General features: G+C 57.8%; 1 protein-coding gene across 8 annotated transcripts in view; it reads right to left on the reverse strand.

The window, feature by feature from the left end:
* Window positions 1-23,436, reverse strand: part of HDAC5 (histone deacetylase 5) — a 34,239-nt gene that overhangs the window by 5,310 nt on the left and 5,493 nt on the right. For 4 of the 8 annotated variants that reach the window (XM_019752251.3, XM_088788938.1, XM_088788939.1 and 1 more), the window contains 13 exons: window positions 23,002-23,211; window positions 16,010-16,084; window positions 5,603-5,862; window positions 5,370-5,514; window positions 5,150-5,264; window positions 4,738-4,868; window positions 4,460-4,606; window positions 4,259-4,371; window positions 3,848-3,979; window positions 3,408-3,630; window positions 2,229-2,440; window positions 1,675-1,965; window positions 837-1,002 (listed from right to left, as the gene is read on the reverse strand). In XM_019752251.3, coding sequence (XP_019607810.2) covers window positions 837-1,002; window positions 1,675-1,965; window positions 2,229-2,440; window positions 3,408-3,630; window positions 3,848-3,979; window positions 4,259-4,371; window positions 4,460-4,606; window positions 4,738-4,868; window positions 5,150-5,264; window positions 5,370-5,514; window positions 5,603-5,862; window positions 16,010-16,084; window positions 23,002-23,023 — 2,032 coding nt within the window. In that variant the 5' untranslated portion in view covers window positions 23,024-23,211. Of the gene's footprint in view, window positions 1-836; window positions 1,003-1,674; window positions 1,966-2,228; window positions 2,441-3,407; window positions 3,631-3,847; window positions 3,980-4,258; window positions 4,372-4,459; window positions 4,607-4,737; window positions 4,869-5,149; window positions 5,265-5,369; window positions 5,515-5,602; window positions 5,863-16,009; window positions 16,517-23,001; window positions 23,212-23,436 lie in introns of those variants that run through there. The other 4 variants (XM_019752255.3, XM_074320639.2, XM_019752256.3 and 1 more) reach the window with 3 other exon arrangements.

Here is a 23,436-nt window from a genome sequence, read left to right on the forward strand (position 1 = left end):
ACTGCTCTGGGCCGTGTCACAGCCTGGCCACTGCAATCCCCAGCAGAGCTCACTGAGCTCTCCCAAGCCCATCACGGCCCAAGTACCTCCTCGTGGCCACCCAGGCACCTGCCGCACACCTGCCCCTCCTCTCTCCTCCTGAAACTCCTTTCCTCCATTACTACCTGCCCAAAGCCCCCCTGTTCCTTAAGCCTCAACCAAGCTGCCCTTGACGCCCCCACTGGTTTTGATCTCTGCTTACCGTGCCCCAAATACTGTAGCCCCTCATGGCACATCCTCCTTTCCCTGCTCCTGGCACAGCCCCTGTGTGCTGTTCCCCCCACCCCCTCACCCCACTGGTGAGACGGGACCATCCTCAGACATCTATGCCCTCTCAGAGCCCAGCCCAGGGCTGCTTCATGGGGAAGAGCTTTCTGGAATGGACAGAGGCCTCACTCTGGACCTCACAGGGAGAAGGAGGGTAGAAGCTAGAAGGACAGGACCCAACGGAGACAGTGGGCTTTCTCCACCCACTGGAGGGCTTGTGCAGTGAAAGTACAAAATCAGGTGGTCCCTCAGCAGTGGTGGGTGTGGGGCATGAGAAACGCTGCCGCAGAGGGTCGGGAAAGGGCACTCACCACCCTCCCAGCAGGGCAGAGGCTGCCACTACCACCACACGTGGCTACGTGCACAGGGAGAGAACAAAAGCCTGTTTGCCCTCCCTCAGGGCGTTCTGAGAGGCTCTAGCAATCCCTTCAGGGCAGGAGCTGTATCTCTTCATGATGCCCACCATGCTGGATGCCACGCACAGGCCCCTGGCACATGGCAGAAGGCTAGCCGGCAGTGGTGGGGCTCACCTGTGGTGAAGAGGTGCTTGGTGGGCTGGTCTGGGGGGCTCTTCATGCCCCCAGGAGCAGCAGGTGAGGACTGGGTTCGGCCCAGGGCCTGGTGGGGCACAGTGGACAGGCTGAGGGGTGCCTGGTACACCTGCAGTGGCTGCAGCTGCTGGGGATCTGAGAACACCTGGGAAGGAGGAGGGTGGGAGGGAGCCTAGGTGAGGCTGAGCCTGAAATGGCAGAGAGGACAGGTGCCCTGGGGCCTCCAGGGGGGCCCCAATCCTCCTTCCCCCACCTCCTGCCTCCAGGGACAGGAGACACTCCAGCCCTCGCTGTCTCCATCTCTGAGGAGATGGGGAGGGCTGGGGGGACAGTGATGAGTCACGCCAGAGTAGCACTGAGGTAAGAGGGACGGGGGTGTGGGAGGGGGCGGAATGAGTCAGGCCCAGAGGGCTCGGCTGTGTCCGCAATGAATGGAGTACGTGCTAGGCGCAGGGCAGACGGTAGTAACAGCAGGGGCGTGTGTGTACACACACACATATGCACGCACAGAGACCGACACACAACCGGCCCTAATGCAGGCAAAGATGCAGATACACACACACAGCCACATACACGTACACACACACAAGCAGAGAGGCGGGGGCAGTCACAGATGCGGGAGGGGTTGGCAGACAGCACTGAGACCCACAAGCAGCTCCACCCTTTCCCCAGCCCCTCGTCTCTTTCCTATTCCCTTCTGCTCTCTTCAGAAAGCTGCCCTGCGCTTCCTGGAAACTGCAGACTGGGATGAGGGCAAGGCAAGGGTGGCCGGGGGCGGGGAGTACAGAGGGGTGGTGGCCGGGGCTGGGAGCGGCACCTTTTTGTAGCTGGCACTGGACTCCTCCACGTCGGGGCCCTCCTCAGCGCCACTCTCGCCCTCCTCGTCCCTGACCTGGATGCAATCCTCCTCCTCCTCCTCTTCTTCCTCCTCCTCCCCTTCTTCCTCCTCCAGGTCTTCCTGCGTGCTCTCACTCTCTGTGGAGCCTTCTCTGGGGATGGTCAGGGCTCCCTCCCCCAGCAAGGCCTCCTGCTGCTCTGTCAGCTCCTCTTCGGTCTCCTCGGGGTGGGTGGTGGGCTGTCGTGGCAGCTCCCCAGTCTTGGTGAGGATCTGGGAGCAGAGCAGAGGGGGCGCAACAGCTGGGAGGGGGAGCAGCCGTGCAGCCTGTGGCCCAGGAGGGTCAGCTCTTCCCTCCCCTCTCCCAGGCAGCCAGCCAGCCCATAAAGAGCGTCTGTGTGAATTAGGAAAAGGCAAGGTAGCTCCTCAGAGCAGACGCGGCCCTGGGACTGGCCTGGAATGTCAGCTCCACTCCCTTTCTGCCAGCCTGGTCCTGCCGCCAGCACAGCCCAGCACATTCGTTTCTCCCAGCTCACCTTGCCCAGCTGGAGCTGCTGCTGCTTCTGCTTCTCCAGGAACTGCTGGTGCTGTTGCTGCATGACCAGCTGCTGCAGGGCCTGGGGGCTCTGGGGTAGCGGGGAGGACTGAGTGCGGCTAAGGGGCCGGTGCCTCGGGAGCTTGCCCACTGTCCGCATGCTGGTGGCCACTCGTTCACCTGTCACCAGTGGGGACTGCCCATGGAGTGGCACTGTAGGGTGGGGGGAGGGGAGTAACCTTCATATGTCATGGCACCACATAACCCCTCCCCCCTCAGAGACTCTCCACCTCCTAAACACTGCCACCTACGTACTCAGGAAAAACCTTGGAGGGGCCTGGAGCACCCTGCCCCCAAACCTGAGCCCCATTCTTTCTCCTCCCCACTGCTGAACAGTCTCACAGCTCAGAGCCAGCACCTCCAGCAAGCCTTTCTAGATGGTCCATTCTCTCCCTTCGATGCACTTATGATTGTACATGGTCTCAGGCCCTCCATGTGAGTGAACAATGACACCCCAACTACAACAAGACCTGCCTGACCATGGACATGGATCCCACCAGGGTGGGAGCCTGGTGGCCAGGATCCGTGTCTTTTAAGCAGAATCTCTTCTGATGCCATTGGCTACTAAAGGGCTGACCGTCCAAAGCTGTGCTGTCCAATCGCATGGCTGCCAGCCATACGTGACTACTAAGCACTTGAAATGTGGCCTAAATTGAGACGTGCTCTCTGTGTGAAATACACACTGGATTTCAAAGACAGGATGATACACAAAGCAAAATATCTCACTGACAACTCTTGATATTGATTATATATTGAAATGATACTACTCTATATATACTGAGTTAAATGTTATTAAAATTAATTTCGTCTGTTGCCTTTTTACATTTTTTAATGTGGCTACTAGATGACTTTAAACTACACATGCGGCATGTGTTATAGTTCTACTGGACAGCGCAGTGCTGGAATACAAGCTCCATTGCGGCAGCAGATGTTATCAAGAATAGTGCCTGGCAAGTTGTAGGTACTCAGCATGTCTGGAGATTGTGGAATAAATCAATGATGCCACTGAGGAGAGCTGTGACAGGGCTGCTTCTCCCTGACAGCAGAAGCGGGGCCTGACCCTGAGCCCCAGAAGCGGGGCCTGACCCTCACTTCCTGGCCCAACTGCCCGGCCACTCACCAGCGATGAGGGTGCTCTGCTGCCGGGCCTGCTCCAGCAGCAGCACGTGCTGAAGCAGAGAGGCGTGTCCGTGGGGACTCGTATCGCCCTCCAGCGCCACGCCCAGCAGGCATCCGGGGATGGACGATGTGCTCATGAACTTGCCCGTCAGTGCGCCACCCTGCCGCAGGGATTGGAGGGCCTGCCTCTCGGCCTCCTGCTGCGTCGACAGCTTCGGGGAGGCCTGTGGATGGGGAGGGCAGACCGAGGTGAGGGCGGGGCTTATACTGACTGCCCCAAGTCCTGCCAACTTTGGACCAGCATCCCCTCCCTACCCCCGACTCTAGGAAGGGCCATCTGATCTCCCTCAGGGCCTTGGGAGGACAAAAGCCCCAGCTGGGGGCTTCCAGGACCAAAGTCGTCCACACCAGAGAAAGAACAGGGTATGCGGCTGGACTTACGGTGAGGTGTGAGTTGGTGACAGTGACCGTGGCCTGTAGCCCTAGGGAGATGTTGGGCAGAGAGGGAGACGTGTAGAGGCTGAACTGGTTGGGGGAGCTGTCCAGAGGGAGGGCCCGGTGCTGGGGGAGCATCTGGGGAGCAGTCGGGAGAGACAGGCATGAGCACAGGCAAAGGGGGGCCACCTGAGGCTGAGGCCAAGGGCTCTAAATCGTGCCCTGCTCCCCACAGCCCTTCAGGGGCCCAGGGGGCATATCCCATTTGGTGGCCACATGTCCCTGTAGCCTGTCCACTCAGGCAGAGAGGTCCCTGCTGGGCACTGTCAGCGAGACAGCCTGGAAGGAGCTGCCTTCTTTCTTCCAAGGGAAGAGGAGCAGCTCTGGCCCGCCCGCCCCACCCTGGCAGGCCGGTACCTCTGTGGGGATGTTGGGGACCGAGCCAGTAAAGCCGTTCTCAGCGATGGTGCTGTGGGAGCTGTTGGGAGAGCTGGGGCCGGAGCCTGGCGCGCTGTTACACACTGACGACACTACAGGAGAAGTGGCTGTCACCTGGGCCTGCTTGGAGCCACCCCTACTCCCAGATCCTCAGAACAGGGACAGGAGAAGAGCCCTTACCCCCAGGCCCGGCCCCTGTGATCTCAACAGCTCTCTTCTTAAAGGTGCTAATGACGGTCCCATCCTTGCGACGCAGAAGGGGACTGCTTCTCCGCTCAGCCACCTTCTGCTTTAGCCTTGAACGCACTTTCAAGTTGGGTTCAGAGGCTGGGGAGAAGGAAGCTGAGGCTCAGACATGTTCACACAAAGAGGCACACACCTACAGCCCAGCCCTTCTCCATTCCCACCTCTGTCTCCCAGGAGCCACATTCTGGGAGGCCAGGCTGGGACTCACTCACCAGTTTTGCGGAGGGGGAAGTCATCACGGCTGTCATAGGGCCCAAGCAAAGGCAGTTTGTAGGAGGGAGGTGTCCCAGGGGGGCCACTCTGGGGAGGGGAACTCTGGTCCAAAGAAGCATGGTGGGCTCCCCTGGGGGTGTGGAGAGAGGATAGAAGTCAGATCTAGGTTATCAACCAGAAAGCTGGATCTGCCACCTAGCAATCTTCAATTACAAAATATCCACTGAATGTAGGGATAGGAAAGGAATCCTGGGAAAGGAAGCAAGGAGAGAAACCAGGGGTGGGAGTCTCCTCTCCAAGGAGAGGTTGCAGGGCCTGTATACGGCTGCAGACCAGGACTCCTTGGCAGCCTGTAGCCAGACAGCCCCTGAGCAAAGAACCTCTGTGACCCACGCCAGCCAGAGCTATTACCAGCATTTGGGATGCTGTGGGAGGGAATGGTTGAGGCCGCCTGGCGTGGGCTCCTTTGACTTTGACAGGAGGAATTCCTGGAGCCTCAGCTTCACCTCAGTGCTGGCGATGGCACCTGCGGGAGAGGGCACAGCTGACCTGGTGCTTGGGGCCAGGACTCCACAGCTGGGGGTGGCGGGGGCAGGAGTGCTGGCTGGCCCTAGGCAGCCCCAGGCCTTACTCTCTTTGCTCTTCTCCTTGTTCCGCAGGATAAGCAGCTGCTGCTCCAGCCGCTGCTTCTCCAGCTCCTCCTGCCGCTGCTGCTCCCGCTGCCGCTGCTGCTCCAGCTCCTGCTGCCTCTTGGCTGCCAGCATCTCTTGCTGCTGCTGCAGAGACGTGCGGGGGGAGAGGGTGAGCCAGGTCCGGGCGGGGGTCGGAGGTCTGGGTGGCACCCCCCACGCCCCCCTCGCTCACCTTGAGGTGCTTCTGCAGCTGGACCTCATGCTGCCGTGTCAGGTGGTCATGCTGTTTCTGGAACTCGGCAAACAGGAGCTGCTTCTGCAGCTGCTGCTGCTGCTTGAGTGCCAGGAGCTCCTGCTGCAGTTGCTGCTCCCGCAGCGCGGGGTCCACAGGGCCTGCCAGAGCACCCCGCAGCTCCACAGGGCTGGGGCTGCCTCCACCCCCGCCCCCCATGGAGCTGGGCATGGCTCCTGGCAGCACCGGCTTCACCTCCACTGCCGGAAGAAAAGACAGGAAGGGGTCAGGGGGCCCAATCCCAGACCCCACTAGGCCCTGGCAGCCATACTGGAGCCACCAGACCAGGCTACTAGACAAAAAGAGAACAGAGGGTGGGGGACATCAAATCCCTCTGCTCTGAGGATACAGCCTTCTGCCTTAATTAAATGAGGTCAAAGCCATGAACTTCAATAAGAAAAGACGCATAAGCATGAAGCGTAGGACCTGGAAGATTCTGAGCGCTCAGCGCATACTACTGTCATTGACAGTTACCACTGGATGTGTTATACGAATTACTTTACTGTTGAAGAAACAGGTTGGGAGAGATTTAGGTAACATGCCCACAGACACAGTGCCCGGTGACCGATGAACCAAGATGGGAATCCAAATGCTATGCTTCTAACCGCTGTCCTCCCTGTACCTCCTCCCCTGCCTCGCAACACCACACACTCCCCGCCAAGAAGCCTGTATTAGAAGGGAAATTGAGGCACAGAGCTCGGTTCTAGAACTGATGGGGATGGCAGCCAGAGCCCTCAGTAAACCCAGGAGAGGCCTTTGGGGACCCTCTGGACATCCCCACCCCCTCCCCTTTTCTCTGCCCCACAACCTGCTGGGGCAGATGAGGGCCAGAAGGAGAGGTTATGGGAATGGGGGGGAGGGGGAAGCAGGAGGCCTCAGGGAAAGGGAGTGCAGAGCTGCACCAAACCAGGGAGGGGGGGGAGGGGGGGCTGGGAGTCAGACTCGCTTCCTTTGCTGGATTATCTCCTTTCAACAGTTTTATTGTAATTACCCTGAAAATGCCGCTATATATAGAGTGAGCCAAACAGCAGCTGTGCCTAGGGGGAGGGGGGAATAAGCGAATGGGAGGGCAGGCGCAGAGAGGAGGTGGGAGGAGGAGACAGGAAAGGAAAGGGAATCAGACAGGAAGAAGGGTAATAGCAAGGGGGGCTGGAGCTGAGCAGAGATCTCAGAACTCCAGTCCCAGGGACAACCCGCCGGGAAGGGGAACGGGGCCAAGGGGCTTGCTGGCTCCCAAGACATTGGGTCCAGGCCCGCATGTGGACAATAGGCTGAGGGGCCCAGGGAGTGGCAAAAGGTTCCAATGGGAAGGATGGGTCTCCACCTCTTGATCCCTGTACACGGTCCTCTGGTCACTGAATGTCACTTCCCACCAATGCCCTGTGGTTGCCAAGGCAACTAGGCAAACACCACGCTAAGCAAGGAGCCCCAAACCCAACCCACACCCCACAAAGCCTCCTGACGCCAGCAGGAAGGGGAAGGCAGGCTACCCACTGCCTGGGAAGGAGGAAGTGAGAGAGGCAGGGGTAATCCATCTTGTTTCTTTTCCATTTCTTTCTCCAAAGAAAGCCCTCACTTGCCTCACTCCAGCCCAAGGAGGTCACAGGGAGCTGGGAAGACTTTCCTATGGCAAGGTGGCCCACTCCAGCCTGGGCCTAGAGAGGAAAGGACCCCAACATCGGATGGTTGCCAGTGTCTCCTGCCCTTGTAAGCAGGCCTCTGCTGAGGCCTCCGCTCCCCCCCCCCCAGTCAGGAGTAGAGAGGGCGCAGAGAAGGGGCGAAGGGCTGAGCTAAGAGAGGTTCCCACACCCTGTGCAGTGTGGGCATGGATCTCTCCAGAGAGGCTGCACTGAAAGAATGTAACCAAGGCAGGGGCTAGGCACGCTGAAGGCCAAGGCTGTGCTACCCTTGTGCGTGAATATGGCCTCTGGGACCCACTGGAGGTGGGGGTGGGGAGGTAAAGCCCGAGCAGAATGTCTCTCTCAGTCCCCACCAGCCCCTTCTCCCCCCAGAGCTGCTCGGCACATTCCTCTGTGGTTTGTCGGCCAGCCACACTGACGACTCTGCGGCCAGGAGGCCAGAGCCACATCTGCAGGAGTGGCCAGATGTGGCCTAGAGGGTGGGGCTACACACACACACACACACACACACACACACACACACACACACACACTCTCACCCACCTACCCACCCACTTTTCTTCCCAACCCATGTCCTGTCCCAGCAGCAAGAGGACAGACCCTTGGAAACCGCCAAGGGCCTTTAGGGAGGTGACTGGCACCGTCTAGGGTACAAAGCAGGGAGGCACCAAGGAGCCAGCAGCCAGCCAGAGGTCTCCCCGGCCCAGGAAATGCTCAGCAAGGCCCCAAGCTGCTGGGAGAGTTCTCTCTTCCTAGGCAAGGCTGGCTTGGCCCAGGGCACTCAGATCACTCAGCCAAGAGGTGGACAGGCTTCAACCTGCTGCTCCCAGCAGTGCCGGGGCTGTAGGAACCAGATGCCAGCCCGTCCGCCCGCCCGCCCAGGGAAGGGCAGGGGTCCAAGCACTCCTGGCTCCCAGCAGATAATCCTGCTCCGGATGGAAGTGCCACCAGTAGTGCTGGCTTCCCTTGCAGGAGCCCTGCAGAGAGGGCATGGGCTCGGCTGAGGGGAATCTCCCACCAGGCTTTCCGCACAGCTGCCGCATCTCCCTGTGCTGCAGTGAGAGCTGCAGCCCCATTGGTATGCAGGTGGCGGGGCAGCCAGCGGGCTCTGCCACACAGCATGTTCCCACGCAAGCAGGAAGCACGGGCGACTGGAGAATATTAATCTGCAGGTCCTGTGGGGCCTGGACAGGATGCAGCACCCCACGGGTCTGCCAGGTAGTAACCTGGCTCCATCCGAGATGGAAGGGGGCAAAGCTGGGCAGCTGGAGTCAGGGAAAGGGGAGGGGAGATGTCCAGAGCCCCTGAATATAGTCTGCTGGGCACAAAACCTAGAGTCTGGCTGGCCTTGCACCCCCTCGAGGATCTGTGCCCTCTGCCAGCTTGGCCTGAGCAGAGCAGGTGGCAGTGACTGCCATTAGAATCAAACACCTAGAAGGGGAAATGGGTGTTTAATGAGAGGAGGCTCTCAATCTAGGTGGACCTAGAAAGGTGGGAGGACCTCTAGAAAGGGAAGAGAGTGGGAAGAGGGACACTGTTCCCTTAGAGAACAGGCTGTCAACTCGCTAGCCAAGAGCCCACTGAAAGGCCAGGGGAGTGGTCACGCGGAGGTGCAAGGCCCTGGGTCCTCCCCTGACCCCCACGCCTCATGATACGGAGCTGTAGGTAACAGAAAGTAAGCCAGACAGCCAATACAGCGATCCCCTGCAGGGGGAAGACAGAAGTGCTGTCTACCCTGCTCCAGACGCTGCTAGACCCTGGGGACTCGGACCCTTCCTCCTGGGAGTGGTGGCCTTAGGAACAAGCGGAATACCATCCTGCCCCTGGCCTTCTGCAGGTCTGACCAACACTGCCTAAGAAGCCCGGCCCAGGCAGCGGGTGGGCAGGGCCGAGCACTTCTAGCCATCACAGTGACCACACACATACCAGGCTCTGGCTCAGAAGGAGCCAGCTTATGGGCACCACTGGGTAGAGGTGGTGACATCTTAGTGACACTTCCCATCCAGCTGGGCCTCCTGCCACTCCATGAACCCCTCAGCCCAGCAGGGGCTCCCACAGCAGATTCTCTGGGCAGCACAAGCAGGGATAGCCTGGCTTCTTGGAGGGAGAGGATGCGGGCGCTTAGGGGGCAACCTCTGGGACAAATACCAGCACAGCCTTAGACTAAAAGGAGTGTCCAGGCAAAGGGATACTGCCCTCCAGCACATAAGCGGCTCTGGGACAAGAGAAGCAGGTTTTAGCAGCACTTTTGGGAATAAGGGTTCAAAATAAAAAACAGATCTAGCTGCCCAAGAGCAAGACCAAGCCTTCCTGCTCTGAACGCACTGCAAGCCATGCCCCAGCTCCCAGCCTTTTCTTAGAGAAGTCACCAACTCCAGAATCCCTGTGACCTAAACACTGGCAACAGGGAAATGGTAGCTTTAGTTCCCCTTGGAAAAGCCCTGGAGGGAAGGGGGCGGCACAGTGTGTGGACCTGCCCAGCAGACCTAAAAAGCTTAACACTTGGTTCTAAAAAGATCCTGCTCCCAGGAGCTACCAGCCAGACGGCTGGGAAGGAGGAGGACCGAGGGTACTTACAAGTATGAGGGAGGGGTGCAGTAAGCTGTTTGGAATGCCAAGGACAAAAATGAGGCCTCTGAAAGTAAGCCCTAGATCTGAGGAGCCACCCTAACAAAAGAGGGGTGAGGGTGAAAGGGGCCTTTGAGATCATGTTTTAGCCCCCGTTACACAGACGAGGAATCACAGATGACCCCACCAGCTAAGTAGCAGAGACTTAGAGCCAGGCGTCCTGACTCCCAGCTCGAGCAGGCTGCCTCTGAATACTCGCCTGTGCAGCCTGGCTCCAACACGGGCATCCCCAGTGCTCACTGCACCAGAATCGGACAACTGGCCCATCTGGAGAGCAACCAGCCAGCAACCCACCCTGGAGGGCAGTGCCTTCTACCAGCACCCATGACCTCAGGAGCTCCCTCAACAGTCAGCACCTTCCTTAAGTACCTAATGACCTTGTTCTGTCCCTCTGGAGAATGGGAAAGGGCTCTTGTCCCTTTCTTGGCCTTGAGGGATTTTGGAAGGAGGCGGGGAGCAGCATTTCACACTCCTCCCCATGACGCTAATGACCCCTCCCCACCAAGGACGGTTTCCCATGATCTATTTCTGTGCTCTTACGTGATTAATGAGGCCAATTTAGGCTCAACAGGTTCTACCACAATTCAGATGGTATTTCTACATGTGCAAGCTGGGGATGACTCTCACCTAGCAATTTTCACAACGCCTCATGTAACACAAGCGAACACACATCTCATCATAGTTAAGAGCAAGGGCTCTGGAGTAAGAGAATGCCGGGGTTCAGGTCAGGCTCCCCCACTTCCTAGGGCAAGGCACTGAGCACCTCCCTGTGTTCCGTGCAGGCATCTGCGAAATGGGCGTAAGAACAGCACCTACCTCCCAGAGCTGTCGAGCTCAGGAGAGTAACACATGCAGAACAGCTTGGCACAGGGTCTGAGCTCTCAGGAGGCGCTAGTCAGGCTATTATGAATGGCTCCTGACATTTGTGTCCTGGACCCCTTTGGCAATCTAGTGAAGCCTATGCACCACTTCTCAGAATGTTTCTAAAGTGCACAAAATAAAACACTTAGAATTACGTGGAGCCAAGTTCATAGACTGCCTGAACACTCTGAACACTAAGGAAGCAGGCTCAGGCCTCTGCCAGAGTAAGGCCTTAGCTCTTTCATGTCAGACTGCCCCAGTGTCACTCTGTGGTCCTGTCCCAATCAAAGCCCTTCCTGTGGGCCCCACACAGCACAAGCTGGAGTGGCCAATGGCTGGATCCCAGGGCTGCAGAAGGAATCTCTGGGAACAGCCTCCTCCCAACAGCGACTCTCTTGCCTCGCTACCTCCAAGAAAGGCCACTCTGTCCTCTGTGGCTCAGCCCACAGAGGCGGAATCCCTCCTGTCCCTCAAAAGCATTACTTAGCACAGACAAGCGTGAATTCTGGTCCCTGCTCTCGGGGGCCCAAGCTCCGAGCAGTCAGAAAGTTTTCCCGGGTATCTAACTTTACTGTGCCCGCTGCGGGTGACACTTCTCTCCCCAATACTGTTCCCACTTCTTCCTGGGCCCCTCTTCTCACAAGGCAGAAGGAACACGAAACTGACTTCAGAGACTCTTAAATGTCAGTGCAGGAAGGGCCTGCAAATCAGCAACTCAATTTCCCCAGTTGACGAGGAGGACAGTGAGGCCAGACACGGAAGAGATTGTCCAGCACCACCTGGAAATGAGGCGCAGGAGCCAGGGCTTGGCACCAGCTCTTCTGGTTCTCTCTGCTTCCCACTGAAAAACAGGAGAGACCTTGAGGGCTGCTCCCGAATTTAACGAGAGATGGAGCAAGAAGCCAAACTCTGGATTAAGGATCCAGGGATCTCAGGGCCCCCAGAACACCAGAGGCCAGCAGCCCAAGGGAGAGGGGGGCCAAGTGAACAGAACCCCCAGAAACCTTGAGGTACACCATGCCTCTGAAGGACCATAGCCGCAGAGGGGCAGAGCCCTAGTGGAAGGCACAAAGCATCTCTCACTGGTGAAGATGGAATTTGTCATTGACTTGGGGCTACTACGTGGGGAAGAAGTAGCATCACTTCTCTCAGCCCAGCCATCCAGGAAACACTTGGGCACCACGCTAAGCATTCAAAGTCTGCAGCTGTTGCTGGGACTGTTCACTCCACACCTGGGGTGGACGGCAGGGGCCCCAGGGCACAACCCAGACCTGAACGTCCAGCAGAGTGGCCTGCCCACCTGCCCAGCTGGCCTCTTGCCATAACCCCCACCCCAGCTGGGGTTTAGCCACCTGTTCCCTAGCGTCTGAAGACATCCTCCCTCTTTAGACTGCCAGGCTGCTAGGAGCTGGATTTGACTCTCACTGGGGTGACAGCCTCCCTCCCTCCCAAGAGTCCCAAAGCCACCGAGGCCTTGCAGGGATGCCAGTGACACCCACTGGTGTCAGGCTTCCAGGCCTCAGGACCCCTGTCCAAATAGCCATTACTCTAAGCATGGTCTGCGTCTACTCCCATCAGAATCACCTGAGCTGTGTTAAAATGCTGGTTCCTGGACAGCCCTACAGAATCCAAACCGGGGCTGGGGAGACAAGGCTTGGGAACCTGCATTTTAATATATTCCCTTGGTAATTCTGACGCAACTGAAACTTTTGAGAACTACTTTCTCACAGTGTCCCGGGCTGTCTGCACTCACGTCTGCCGCCAACCTGACAGCTGTTACAGCTGTGTGTGTGGACACAGTTAATCTGATTTCCTGTCTGGCAGCTGTGCAGCAGCGAAGGGACAGCTGAGGGTCTCAAAAATAAGAAGAGGGTATGAGGTAGGAGGAGATGGTGCCAAGGGAGGCCGTCTGAATGGGACAGGGTGTGCAACTCTGTTCCTGCAGGAAGGAAAACAGCTGACCAAGGGGTCCCCAGTATTTATAGAAAACGGTCTCCTCTCAGAATCCTCAGGAGCATCCCCAAGGCCAGACTGGTCTCTATTCTCTAGACACACAAACTTTGGAGGCACAAAGACACGTCTACCACGTAAGGTTGTGCAGGTTGTGTACTGCTCAAGGGCACCTGACTAAAGGGGCAAGTTGGGGACTGAAATCCAGCCCATGCTCCAATTGCTAAGCCATGCACTCTGGCATGAGGATATATCCACCCGGAAGAAGGGCCACCTTTTAATAATTTGCACAAAGGGGCTCTTATGTGGGTTGGCAGTGGCCCTACACAGAGATCTGAGGCCAAATCCCAGCTGTCACTTACTCTGTGACCTTGGGCAAGTTCCTTAACCTCTCTGATCCTTCTCAATTATAAAACATGGCTATTAATACCGTCCTAGAAGAACTAAAGTAAGGAAAGCACTTGATACCCTGGCACTTAGTACACTACAATATTGGTTCTCTTCCCACCATAGTCTCACCCTTCCTACCCTCCCCACACCCTACACCTACACCCCCACACCCCCAGCCAAGCTGGGAATGGTCTGAAGAACGTGAATAAGAACATCCAGGGGAAACCCCAATTCCAAACTCCAACCCAATAGCACTCCCCAATATCCAGAGTATCCCTTCCTGGCACAAGCAGGATTCACAACCTCCCTCACTGGGGAAGAGACTCCTCCTCCACGCCTGCTTATAACGCCCTGCACATTGCCCAAGCCTCAGCTCGGCCTAATCCAGGCCAGAGGGGAATCCAGGCCCACAGAAGGGAGGCAGGAAATCCCCCAGCACTGCATCCTGGGGAATCCCACACCAGAGTCCAAGCTCCCGGGCTCCCCAAGCCAGGACCAGGCCTGGATGAGGGAGTCCCCACTGTGTGCTGGGCCGTTATGGGGGAGCCATCAAGGAAGACCTAGGATGGCCCTAGTGGAAGCTGTGATCTGTCCCCTGCCTCAAGCAGGAACAGCAGAGTGACCCGCAACCCTCATGGGCTCCGTCTGCCACGGCTCTGGCTTACCCGCTGGGGCAACTCACCATATGTATTCACCCAGAATAGAACCCAGGCCCTGGATGCCAGCCCCTCTAGCATGGTTTACTCACCCATATGCCAGGCACTGTGCTAATGCTGGGGAATGGCCATGAACAAGTTAGCCCAGAGAGCAAAGGACACCCCGAAAACGGGGTTCCAAACACTTGCTGCTGGATGCAGTAGACAGTCCATCCTGGAAAGCCCCTGCTCCCTAAGCACTCACACGCAGAGCCTGGTGGCACATACCGCTCAAGAAGCGTCCCTGGACACCTGTTTTTATAGCCACAGGCTTTAGCATCCTGTCTGGAGACTGACCAAGAAAAGGGGGGGGGCGGGGGAACCAGGCTGCCTGGGCCCTCATGGCCGTGTTTATCCAGGGTAGATTTTTTTTTAACCCAAAGGTTAAAGTGTTTCTATTTGAAACATCTATTTACATTCCAGAGTCCAAAAAAAAAAAAAGGCAGCCAAGCTCAGGCCTATATCTGTCCCCAGCCACGTCACAGACACAGCATCAGAGTTGCGCAGGGGGGAACATTCTTAGCCCTCTCCCCGAGCCGCTGAGGTGACTCACGCCTCCCTCCTGCCAGCATGGACCACGCTACCACTCAGAAAGCTAGGCAGTGTGTGTGTGTTGGGGGGTGGGGGGGGACGACGGGACAGGGACCAGGCAGCCTTAGGGAAGGGATGGGGGTAGCGGGGTTCCATCCTGCAAGAATCCTGGAGCCTAACTTGAAGGAAGATGAGAGAACATGCTGAGGAAGAAACTTCAGGCCAACTGCCAGGGGCTGCTGGGAGGCAAGGGACAGCAGGAACAAGGCAGGGTGGGTGGGCTGATAGGGCATCTGCCAAATGGGGCAGAGCTGCCCCCAAGCAGATGCTCTGCACAGTCAGTCCTTTGCTTTCCAAGAGACGACCTTGACTCCTAGAGGCTTTGGAGCAGGGACCAGCAGGCAGGGTCTTTAGCTAGAGCTGCAGACTCAACTAGACGAGGGCTAGACCAGCTCCAGATGTTTACATCCCTTCCCAGGGGACTGGGTAGGGATTCTGTAGGGCTGGTCCCCAGGGTTATACCCCTACCCTAGGAGACTACATGGGCATCCTTGCCCAGGCAGATGGCAGGCCTTGTTCCAAAGGTTTTCCAAATCTTCCGAAAACATTCATCCTCTGAAACATCCCACTCCAGCTGCAACCTTATCCCTGGATGGTTTAAAGCCAAATCACAGCTCCCACCTTCCAGTTCAAAGCTTGGGACCCACACCCACGTATCCAGAGGCAAAGATTTCCCATACACATACACATACACACATCCACACCCAGGTGCCAAGCCACTGCCAGGAGGGGCCAAGTGGGCATGAATCCAATAGGCCCCTCCCTCGAGGAAGCATCTTGTGGTGCCGGCCTGGTGGGGAGGCTGTGCCAGAAAGGCCTCATGCTGCCAACAGGTTCCTGGGAGGGAAGGAGGGAAGGAGTGGCCCAGCTCTGGGGGACCCCACCCCCAGCCAAGAGCCAAAAAAGTCCCTGCTGAGAAGGTGGCAGGGTTAAGAGGGTCCACATGCCCATATGAAGACACCTCTTTGCCCTGATGACATGGGAATAAACCAAGGCCTGGGGGAAGGAGACATATGGGGGTGCTAAGAGCTAAGGCAGCAAAGGTCCCTGACAGCTCAGCTGCTAGCCTCTGCCTAACTCTACCACAACTGCACAAGCCTCCTTGCCAGATATCTGATTCCCGGGGGACTCCAGATTGGGGACTTGCAGAAATCACTGCACGGGACACTCTGCCCCTCAGAACCCAGCCAGAGGAGGTGGGGTAGTCTTTACTCTTGAGGACACTTAGCTATGGCTTCTTCCCTTGCCCAGACCTGGGGGGCGGGCAGCCTGGAGACAGGTCACTGACCCACTTCCTCCCCTCTGACCACAGTGCCAACTACGCCAGGATTCTCTAGCCATCCACAGCCCCCAGCAGCTGATGTGGATCCTGCCGGAGGCCAAAGGGACTTGAAGCGATGTAGCCGAGTGCTGCTGGAGGAAAGGCAGGAAAACCCACCTCGGTGAGCGCGGCTCCACTGACTACCATATTCTCAACACAAAGCCCCCCAGAGAGATCTAAGCAGGACCCCATCTGGGCAAGGCTCAGAGCCAAATGCTCAAGCCCTGGGTGCCCAATGGCAGACGGCAGGCAGGGACACTGAGGTACTTACCTGCCACAGGGATGCCGTGTAGAGGGGTCCGAGGAAGGATTTCCAAGGATGGTTCCCGGGCTGACATCCCATCTGCTGAGAAACAGGATTCTGTCTCATAGATGGTCTGCAGCATCTCCACGAGCCCCTGAGCTTTGGGCACCAGCAGCATGCCAGGGAGGGGGCCGCCAGAGGCGGGAGTCGGCCAAAGGGAAAGTGGTGGGGCGGGCGGGGCCGTCACTGCTCAGGGGCTCCCTCAGGCCCCTGCTGCTGGGACCTGTGCTGTGGGGAGGTGCCTCATCCGGCCTGGGCACTCCTGGCAGCAGGAGGAGCCAGAAGGCCCACGAGCTACAGGCCCCCCTCTCTCCTAGAAGGGCATCCCACCACCAGCCTGTCCCCAGCTCCCAGGAGCTGCGGTATGGCTGAGCACTTGGGGGACAGGAAGGGGAGCTCAGCAGGCAGGCGGGCTCTGTGTTCCCTCCCTCCCAGCGCTGGGTGACAGCTCTGGGCCTGGCTCCCTGCTCCTCCTTCCCGAATGAGCCTCCGGCAGCTGGCAGGAGACTGAAATAGCAGTTGGGGGAGGGCCCTGTCTATAAATAGGTGGAGCGGGCTGCCAGGAGCCCAGGCCTGGCGGAGGCCCCATGGGGGGAGGCGAGCTCCACCCCAGGAGGAAGCGCCAGGCAGGGGGATGGGAACAGGGGAGGGCCTGCACTCAGGGCCAAGGCCACAGAGCCCATGGCCAGCGGCTGGGATGTGGAAGGGCACAGCCAGAGTCCCCATGCATCTGGGAGCAGCACCAGAGCTGGAGAGGGGCTGGAAACCAAAAAACCAGATTCCATCCTCTATCTTCTCTCTTGCCATCCAGGGCAGGTAAAGGAACCCGAAGGGTCTGCGAGAGAGTGGCAGACAGGGCCACCTGGCCCTAACCTTGCATTTTCCTTGGAGTCCTTCTAGCAGCCAAATGGGTTTATTTAACTTCTGCCCTCCCTGAGCTGGGAGGTGCCTCCCCACCCCCTCAACCCGCAGGGAGACCCCTGAGCAGCAGCTAAATGGCGGTCACCTCCAGAGGCTGCTCCGCTTCCCTCCAGGGGGCAGGAGACTCTTCCGGGACAGGCTTCACCCCCCCCCCCCCAAGGGAACCAGGGAGCACCTGGCCATTCTCAGAGCACAGGGAGCTCTGCCCTGGTAGTGTGCCAGGTGTCATGCTAACAGCAGCATATACATTTAGTCTGCATGATGAGCTCACGAGACAGGTGCAGACAAGGAAACTGAGGCATAGAGAGATGAAGTCACTAACCCTAGATCGTACAGCTACTTAAATGGTGGGACAGGGATGTCTGAGCTCTATCACCACAGCCCACTGCCTCCTGCACATGGGAGTACATGAAACTGCCCCAACATTTCCGTTAACAGGTACAATGACCCCCAGTACCCAGGTAGGAACAGACCTGAGATTGGAACCCCTCTAAGAACAGTCAAGAGGCTGACAACATTCAGCTCTTCCCCACCAGCCACAGGCCTAGCAGAGGAACCCCTGCTCCTGGGGCCCTGCGAGGACCTAGGGCCGGTGCCCCATGAGGACTGGTGACACCCACCTACCCGGCCCACTGCTGGCCCGTCCCTTCTCAGGCTGTGCCTCCCACTGATACAGAGATCCCACTTGGCCCCTTGACCTCACTGGAGCCTTTTAATAGCCTGGTTATTCCTGGGTCTGCATCCCCCTCCCCCTTCCTGATGTCACAGTTGCTATTTTGGAGCCCCCTCCTGGCCCCTTCTTGCCCCCAACTGCAGGCATGGAGCCAGGGACACCTGTCCTCTCCCTGGACTGGATGACCTCACCCTCTTGTCAGGAGCCCGGGAGGAGCTGGCCAACCAAGGACACAGTGGCGGTGGCTCCTGAAGCCCATCTTCCCAGCCGACTTCTGCCAGCCAGGGATGACAAAGGTGCCTCCTGCCCTCAGGTGGGAGAACTTATGGATGGGGGAGGTGGCAGAGGTGGGCTTTCCCAGGCTGTAGACTGGCTGGCAAGATGTATATTTGGGGATAGGGTGTGGGGGAACAGGACCTAAATAAAGATCTGGAGCCTCAGCTTCTCAGCCAGGGCAAACTCTAGAAAAATGGTGATGAAGCAGGCCGCTCACAGGGGTCTGGATGGGTGGACACTTCAGGATAGGTCTGGGAACCTCGTTCACCATTCCCAGCCCCAACCTCCTGGCCAACCAGGCTCTCTGAAGGGGAGGGGAAGGGAAGGCCAAGGTCTTCTCAGTGGGGTGATAGGCAGCAGATTCAAGGGAGCCCAGAAAGCTGGGGCCAGCAGCCCCTCCCAGCTCAGTACTCCACCCACCCAAGCTAGGAGCAACCGGAAGGGCTGGCTAGCCCTGTCCTGGTTCTCTCTGTCTGCCCCAGGCACAAGCGAGTAAGGTAGGGGAGCCCTGTTCTGGAGGAGAGGAAGTCACCTGTTACAATGACTCGAAGCAGAACCTGGAGCGTCCAGAAACCTAAAGAAAGATAACTCTCTGCTTAGGGAAGATGGGAGCACCCAGGAGACTGACAGCCAGAGGTGGCCAAAGCCAGGGGCTTGGGGCAGTAACCAGCACTGTTACAATTTCCAGTAACAGCGTGATATGGGAAGCAAAGTATCGGACAGCCAGACAATCCTCAGTGCAGTTCCCCGAATCCTCCAGGGGAATAAGAGAGGACGCCTGGGGTAGGGACAAGTGTCTTTACTTCTGAGATTCAGCTGATGCAACGAGATCTCCTAATGTCTAATCTCAATCCTTCCTGCTTTCTAGCCCCTCTCGCCTTGTAGTTCACGTCTCTTCTCCATCCTCAGCCATCCAACACCCCCACGTGTCATCCCACAAACCTTACAGAGCACCCACCACGCATGGGGCACACGAGCCTCATTCGCAGCCGGCACCATCCCCTCCGACCCACAGTGACCTTGCTCCTTCCTGCGGAGGCTGGGCTCAGGTCTCCTAATCCCCTATATCTGGAAGAGGGGAACCCCATGCTGGCTCCTGGGGCTCCTCCAGGTTCCCATTTCCTGGGCCCAAAAGGCTGGGATGGGGCCTGACCAAAAGGAAGAAAGCAAAGTCTGCCCTGTGCACAGTATGAATACAAAGGGCTGGCCCAGGAGCATCCCGGATGGAGCGTGGGGTGCTAGCTTCTCTGGGGCCCCGGAGACATCAGCCTGCCTGCCCTTCAGTTCTCTCCTGCGCTTTGAGCCCAGTCATGCTGGAGCCCGTCGGCATGGCCTGGGAGCTGCCATGTGCCAGGTCCCATGCTAGGTGCTGGCTGAACCCTCTCATTTGAAACCAAGTCCAGGAAAAACGTAAACACCTACTTTGGCATCTTCCACGTTCTCTCAGGGTTGACCCTGCCTCCTCCCACCATCCCATTCTAAGCCTTCAATCCCTTTGGAATGATGGAGCAGGGAAGAGGAGGTGGAGCAGAGCCCAAGCTGGAGTGAGCACAGAAATGCACCAAGTGGCACCTAAGTGGAGAAGGGACACCAGCAGTCCACTTCCTGGACCCCCAGCCCACGATGGCACTGACCCACTTTCTCCTCCTCAGGGCTGGCTGCCCGCCTTCCCCAGGGGCTCAGAGGCAGAGCCTGAGCCCAAGGCTGGGAGGCAGGACGCCGAGGTTCCTGGCTCCACCCCATGCCCATGCCCCAGTTTCTCTGGTCACCCAGAAAGGAGGGGGCAGCTGCCCTCCCTCCCTCCCTCCTGGGAAAGGGAAGGAGAGAAAGTGTGGAGTGTGCTGGGAGGTGCTGGGCAGGCGGGTGTTGTCATGAAGCTTGTCTCCCTCCCACGCTGGGGATGAGGAACGTGGCCGCCTCCTCCTGGAGCCCTGTCGCCATCCAGACTGGCCTCACTCGTGCCCTCTCTTCTGGGCAGTGGCATAGAGGACAGAGCCGTGGCCAGAGCAGGCCTAGGTCCCAGGTCCCAGGGCAGCTCCTCCAACCGGGTCGGGCCAAACGCAGGCAGGAGACATTCTCCGCCAGTCCTTCAATCCCACTGAGGGGAGCAGAGGTGATCAGCTCCAGAAAAATAAAAAAAAGCCTAACTCCTTAATCCCCCTTTTGCCAGACACCCGCGAGTGGCGTCCTCAGGGAAGCAGGCAGTCCCATCAATGGCCTCTGCCTGTACCCAGGACTGCAAAAGAGGCAAATCAGGTCAAATGCTGGCGTTTGGCCCAGCCCAGAGGTAAGTGGATCAGCTCCCTCTCCCTGGGAAGGAGGGGGAAGCCCCAGAAGTAAATTGCTCTGAGTCTCCACCTGCTGCCCCTCACCCAGCACACCCTCTCTTACTAACCTGTTTGCTTATGAGGGCAGGGATGGACCACCTTCTAGTGTTCTTCCGTTTCCCCACAGACCAAGCTAAGATTCTCTCGCATGTTGGGGATACTCAGCAAGAAGTTAACAAACAGGAAAGCTCCTGTTCTGAGAAATTGAAGGGAACCCGGGAACAGGGCTATTCTGTGCCTTAAGGAAAAAGGATCTCCCAGGGATTAGGGAGAGGGTGGGAGGTGCTCAGGGGCCAGGACACCCAGGCCCTGGGGACTGACCATTCTCATCGTTCCCATCTCTGTCCCCAGCCCCGGGACCCATGCTCTTCCTGGTCCTCTCTGCTGGGTGTCCACGGGAGAAGTGGACACCCGCATACTCCACCTACAATTCATGGTTTCATTTTACTTCCGTGGAGTCCAAAGGCACATGGTATCCAGGCTTCTGCCTGGCGCCGGGTACCCACATCCCCAGCCCAGATGCCACCCTGAGCTCTGGGAATGGCAGATGTTGGGCGCCTTGAAGAGGATGAGATGTGGAGGCAGCTGTCCCCCTGAGCTGCTCTAACTCCACAAATGGGAGAGCCAGTCCCAGCGCCCCAAGAAAACTCGGTAGGAAGGGCCTCAGGGGACTGCTCCAAGCAACGTCCCCAGTTCTGAGGTCTCGCCACCTTCCTAAAACGAGGTCCCCAGTGTCTGACCCCCTCTTTCTCTCCCTCCTTCCCAAATACTAAAAGACAGCATCTCCCCCTACTGGGGGGAGTTGGAAAGCTGGCCAGGAGGCGCAGCCAGTTCTGTTGACCCCAATCAGGAGGCCTCCCCGGCCAGGCTCAGCAGCTGCTCCAAGGCTGCCTGCCTCCTGCGCTGGTGGACGCCTCCAGCTACTACAACACTCCCGGCAGAAGTGGCTGCAAGGGGTCCTGGGACCACCAGCATCTGGACAGGCAACCCAGTGACTTCATCTGTCCGAGGTTGATTATTCTAGCCTTTCTCTTAAGGGAATAAAATCCCAAAGCTGCCAACGGATGTCTCTGGGCAGCTTCTGTTCCCTTGGCCCTGGGTTAGACCCCAGGCCTGATGTGACTGGAGGTGGCTCCTGGACAGGTCAGTGTAGTAGCTCAAAGGAAAGGAGCAGTTGGCACTACTGCTGGGCCTAGCTGACCCTGCTAGGGGCAGTGTCCAACTGAGATGGGCAAGGGACTGATGAGAACCCAGCAGGCCTCTTCTCTCCCTTCACCAGCCCAACCTCAGAGGAGGAGGCAAAAAGTCAGAGCTCGCCAGCCCACCCTCCAGCACTGGACTCACAAAGACCTCTCCCTGTCTAACACCTGGCACAGCCCCTACAGGTTGAATGAAGGCAAGGCAGAGGCAGGAGATCTGAGAGAGAAGCACAACCCCTGCAGGAGGGGGCTCATAAGGCCGAGCTGACTCGGTAAGTCTCAGGAGCCCAGCCTTCTCCCACTGGCACTCTACTCTGCCCGCAGCCTGTGCCCTGGGCCTGTCATGCTGGAAAGGGAAAGGGGAGGGGGCACACCCTTGACCAAAATGAATGGCGCAAACTAAACAACCCCACTAGCTTCCAGCTTCTCTGAGTCTGCTGGACCCCCAAAACCCTGGTCAGGGCACCTTCCACATGTTGCCAGCACCGGGACCCCACAACAGAAGCATCACGTCCAGCAAACTGATGAGGCAGAAGGAGATGGCAGGGGGCTGGATGCCGCCCTGATGCTGCTTCTGTTCTCCTACAAATGGTTTTTTACCTCTAGGCCCTAGTTTCTCTATCTCTAAAAGAAGGAAAACTATCCCTCCACCCCTACAGAAAAAGATGTGAGGGACAGGATAGGCTGTGGGGGGTTAAAGTTGAGCAAGATGGACTCTGACCCTTTAAGACTGTGCAGAAGCAGCGACAAGGAGAGAAGGCAGTTATTACTCTGACCACACTGACCCATGACCCTCCTGTGACAGTCCTGAGGGTCCAGCTCAGGCCATTTGGACACATCCTCATGGGCAGACACCCAGACCCACCCACACATAAAGCTGCCTGGAGTCCCACCCAGGGACTATTTCTAGCAACACGAGGCAGGCTCCTAGGAGCAGAGAATAGAAAATCTTAGAGTCAAAGACCCCAAATTAGGAATCCACCACGTCCAGAGCCTAAGAGGAGGAGTATTATACCTGACTCAAAGGAGAGAGCCAAGACTCTTCTACTGACATGTCACACCTGCACCTAAATACCACACATCCCCAACACAGGCCGAGGCCCAAGGCCCTACAAACCTCCACTTAGAAAAGTGTATGGAACACAGAGAAACACTCTACCAGGAAGAGAACCACCACCACAAAAAGGAAACTAGGCATTCAGCTATTGTAGGGAACTTCTTCCAACAATCTCCCTGGACCGCCCAGAGACTCAGGGATCCACACCCCCTTCACCTCAGGACTGTCTGTCCTGGCGAACAGGGCAAGGCAGAGCTGGAACTGAGGGCCCGTGAGTTGAGAGGACAGGCGTGGGGACAGAGCTGGACTCATGCCCTCCAGGACCAGGCCAGACTGTCGACCATCAATTCCCAGGTGGACCCTACGATCAATAACTTCAAGTACACCTGTCCCTTTGTTCTCCTGACCCCATTGTTCCCTTACAGTTCAGACCCTGAAGGTCTCCACACAGCCCACTGTAGCCAAAGCCACCCCACAGTGCCCTTCTCTGGCCTCCCAGCTCTTACCCGACTCGGTGGGCGAGTTCATGCCGGCTCTGGGCCTGCAGGAAGCTGGCGTTGGGGGCTGGGACGGGAGGGGATGGAGCTGCGGTGGTGTCAAGAGAGACAGACGATAACAGACAGAGGACGGGACAGGAGCCCGGGGCCGCTGTGCCTCTAATGCCCATCCGAGGCCATCCTTCGGGGCGAGGCAGTCAGGCACTCAGAACGGCATTCCTGGGGAGAGATGGAGCAGGGTTAGAGGCCCCCAACTAAGGCATCTGCAAGATGAAGGAGCCCTCAGAGCTTGTCAGTTTATACCTGGAGAAGAGGAGTGACACCTGCCCAGGGGCACAGAGGGAATCGGCAGCACTGGACCCAACTCTGGTTTCTTCTCTAACTGGGGAGGCTGCCAGCACTCAAGGGAAGGGAAAAGGCTATAGTAGTCACACCCAAACAAAC

This window comes from Rhinolophus sinicus, chromosome 12, assembly GCF_057876585.1.
Source record: "Rhinolophus sinicus isolate RSI-liver-muscle chromosome 12, RSI-T2T, whole genome shotgun sequence".
Lineage (NCBI taxonomy): Eukaryota > Metazoa > Chordata > Mammalia > Chiroptera > Rhinolophidae > Rhinolophus > Rhinolophus sinicus.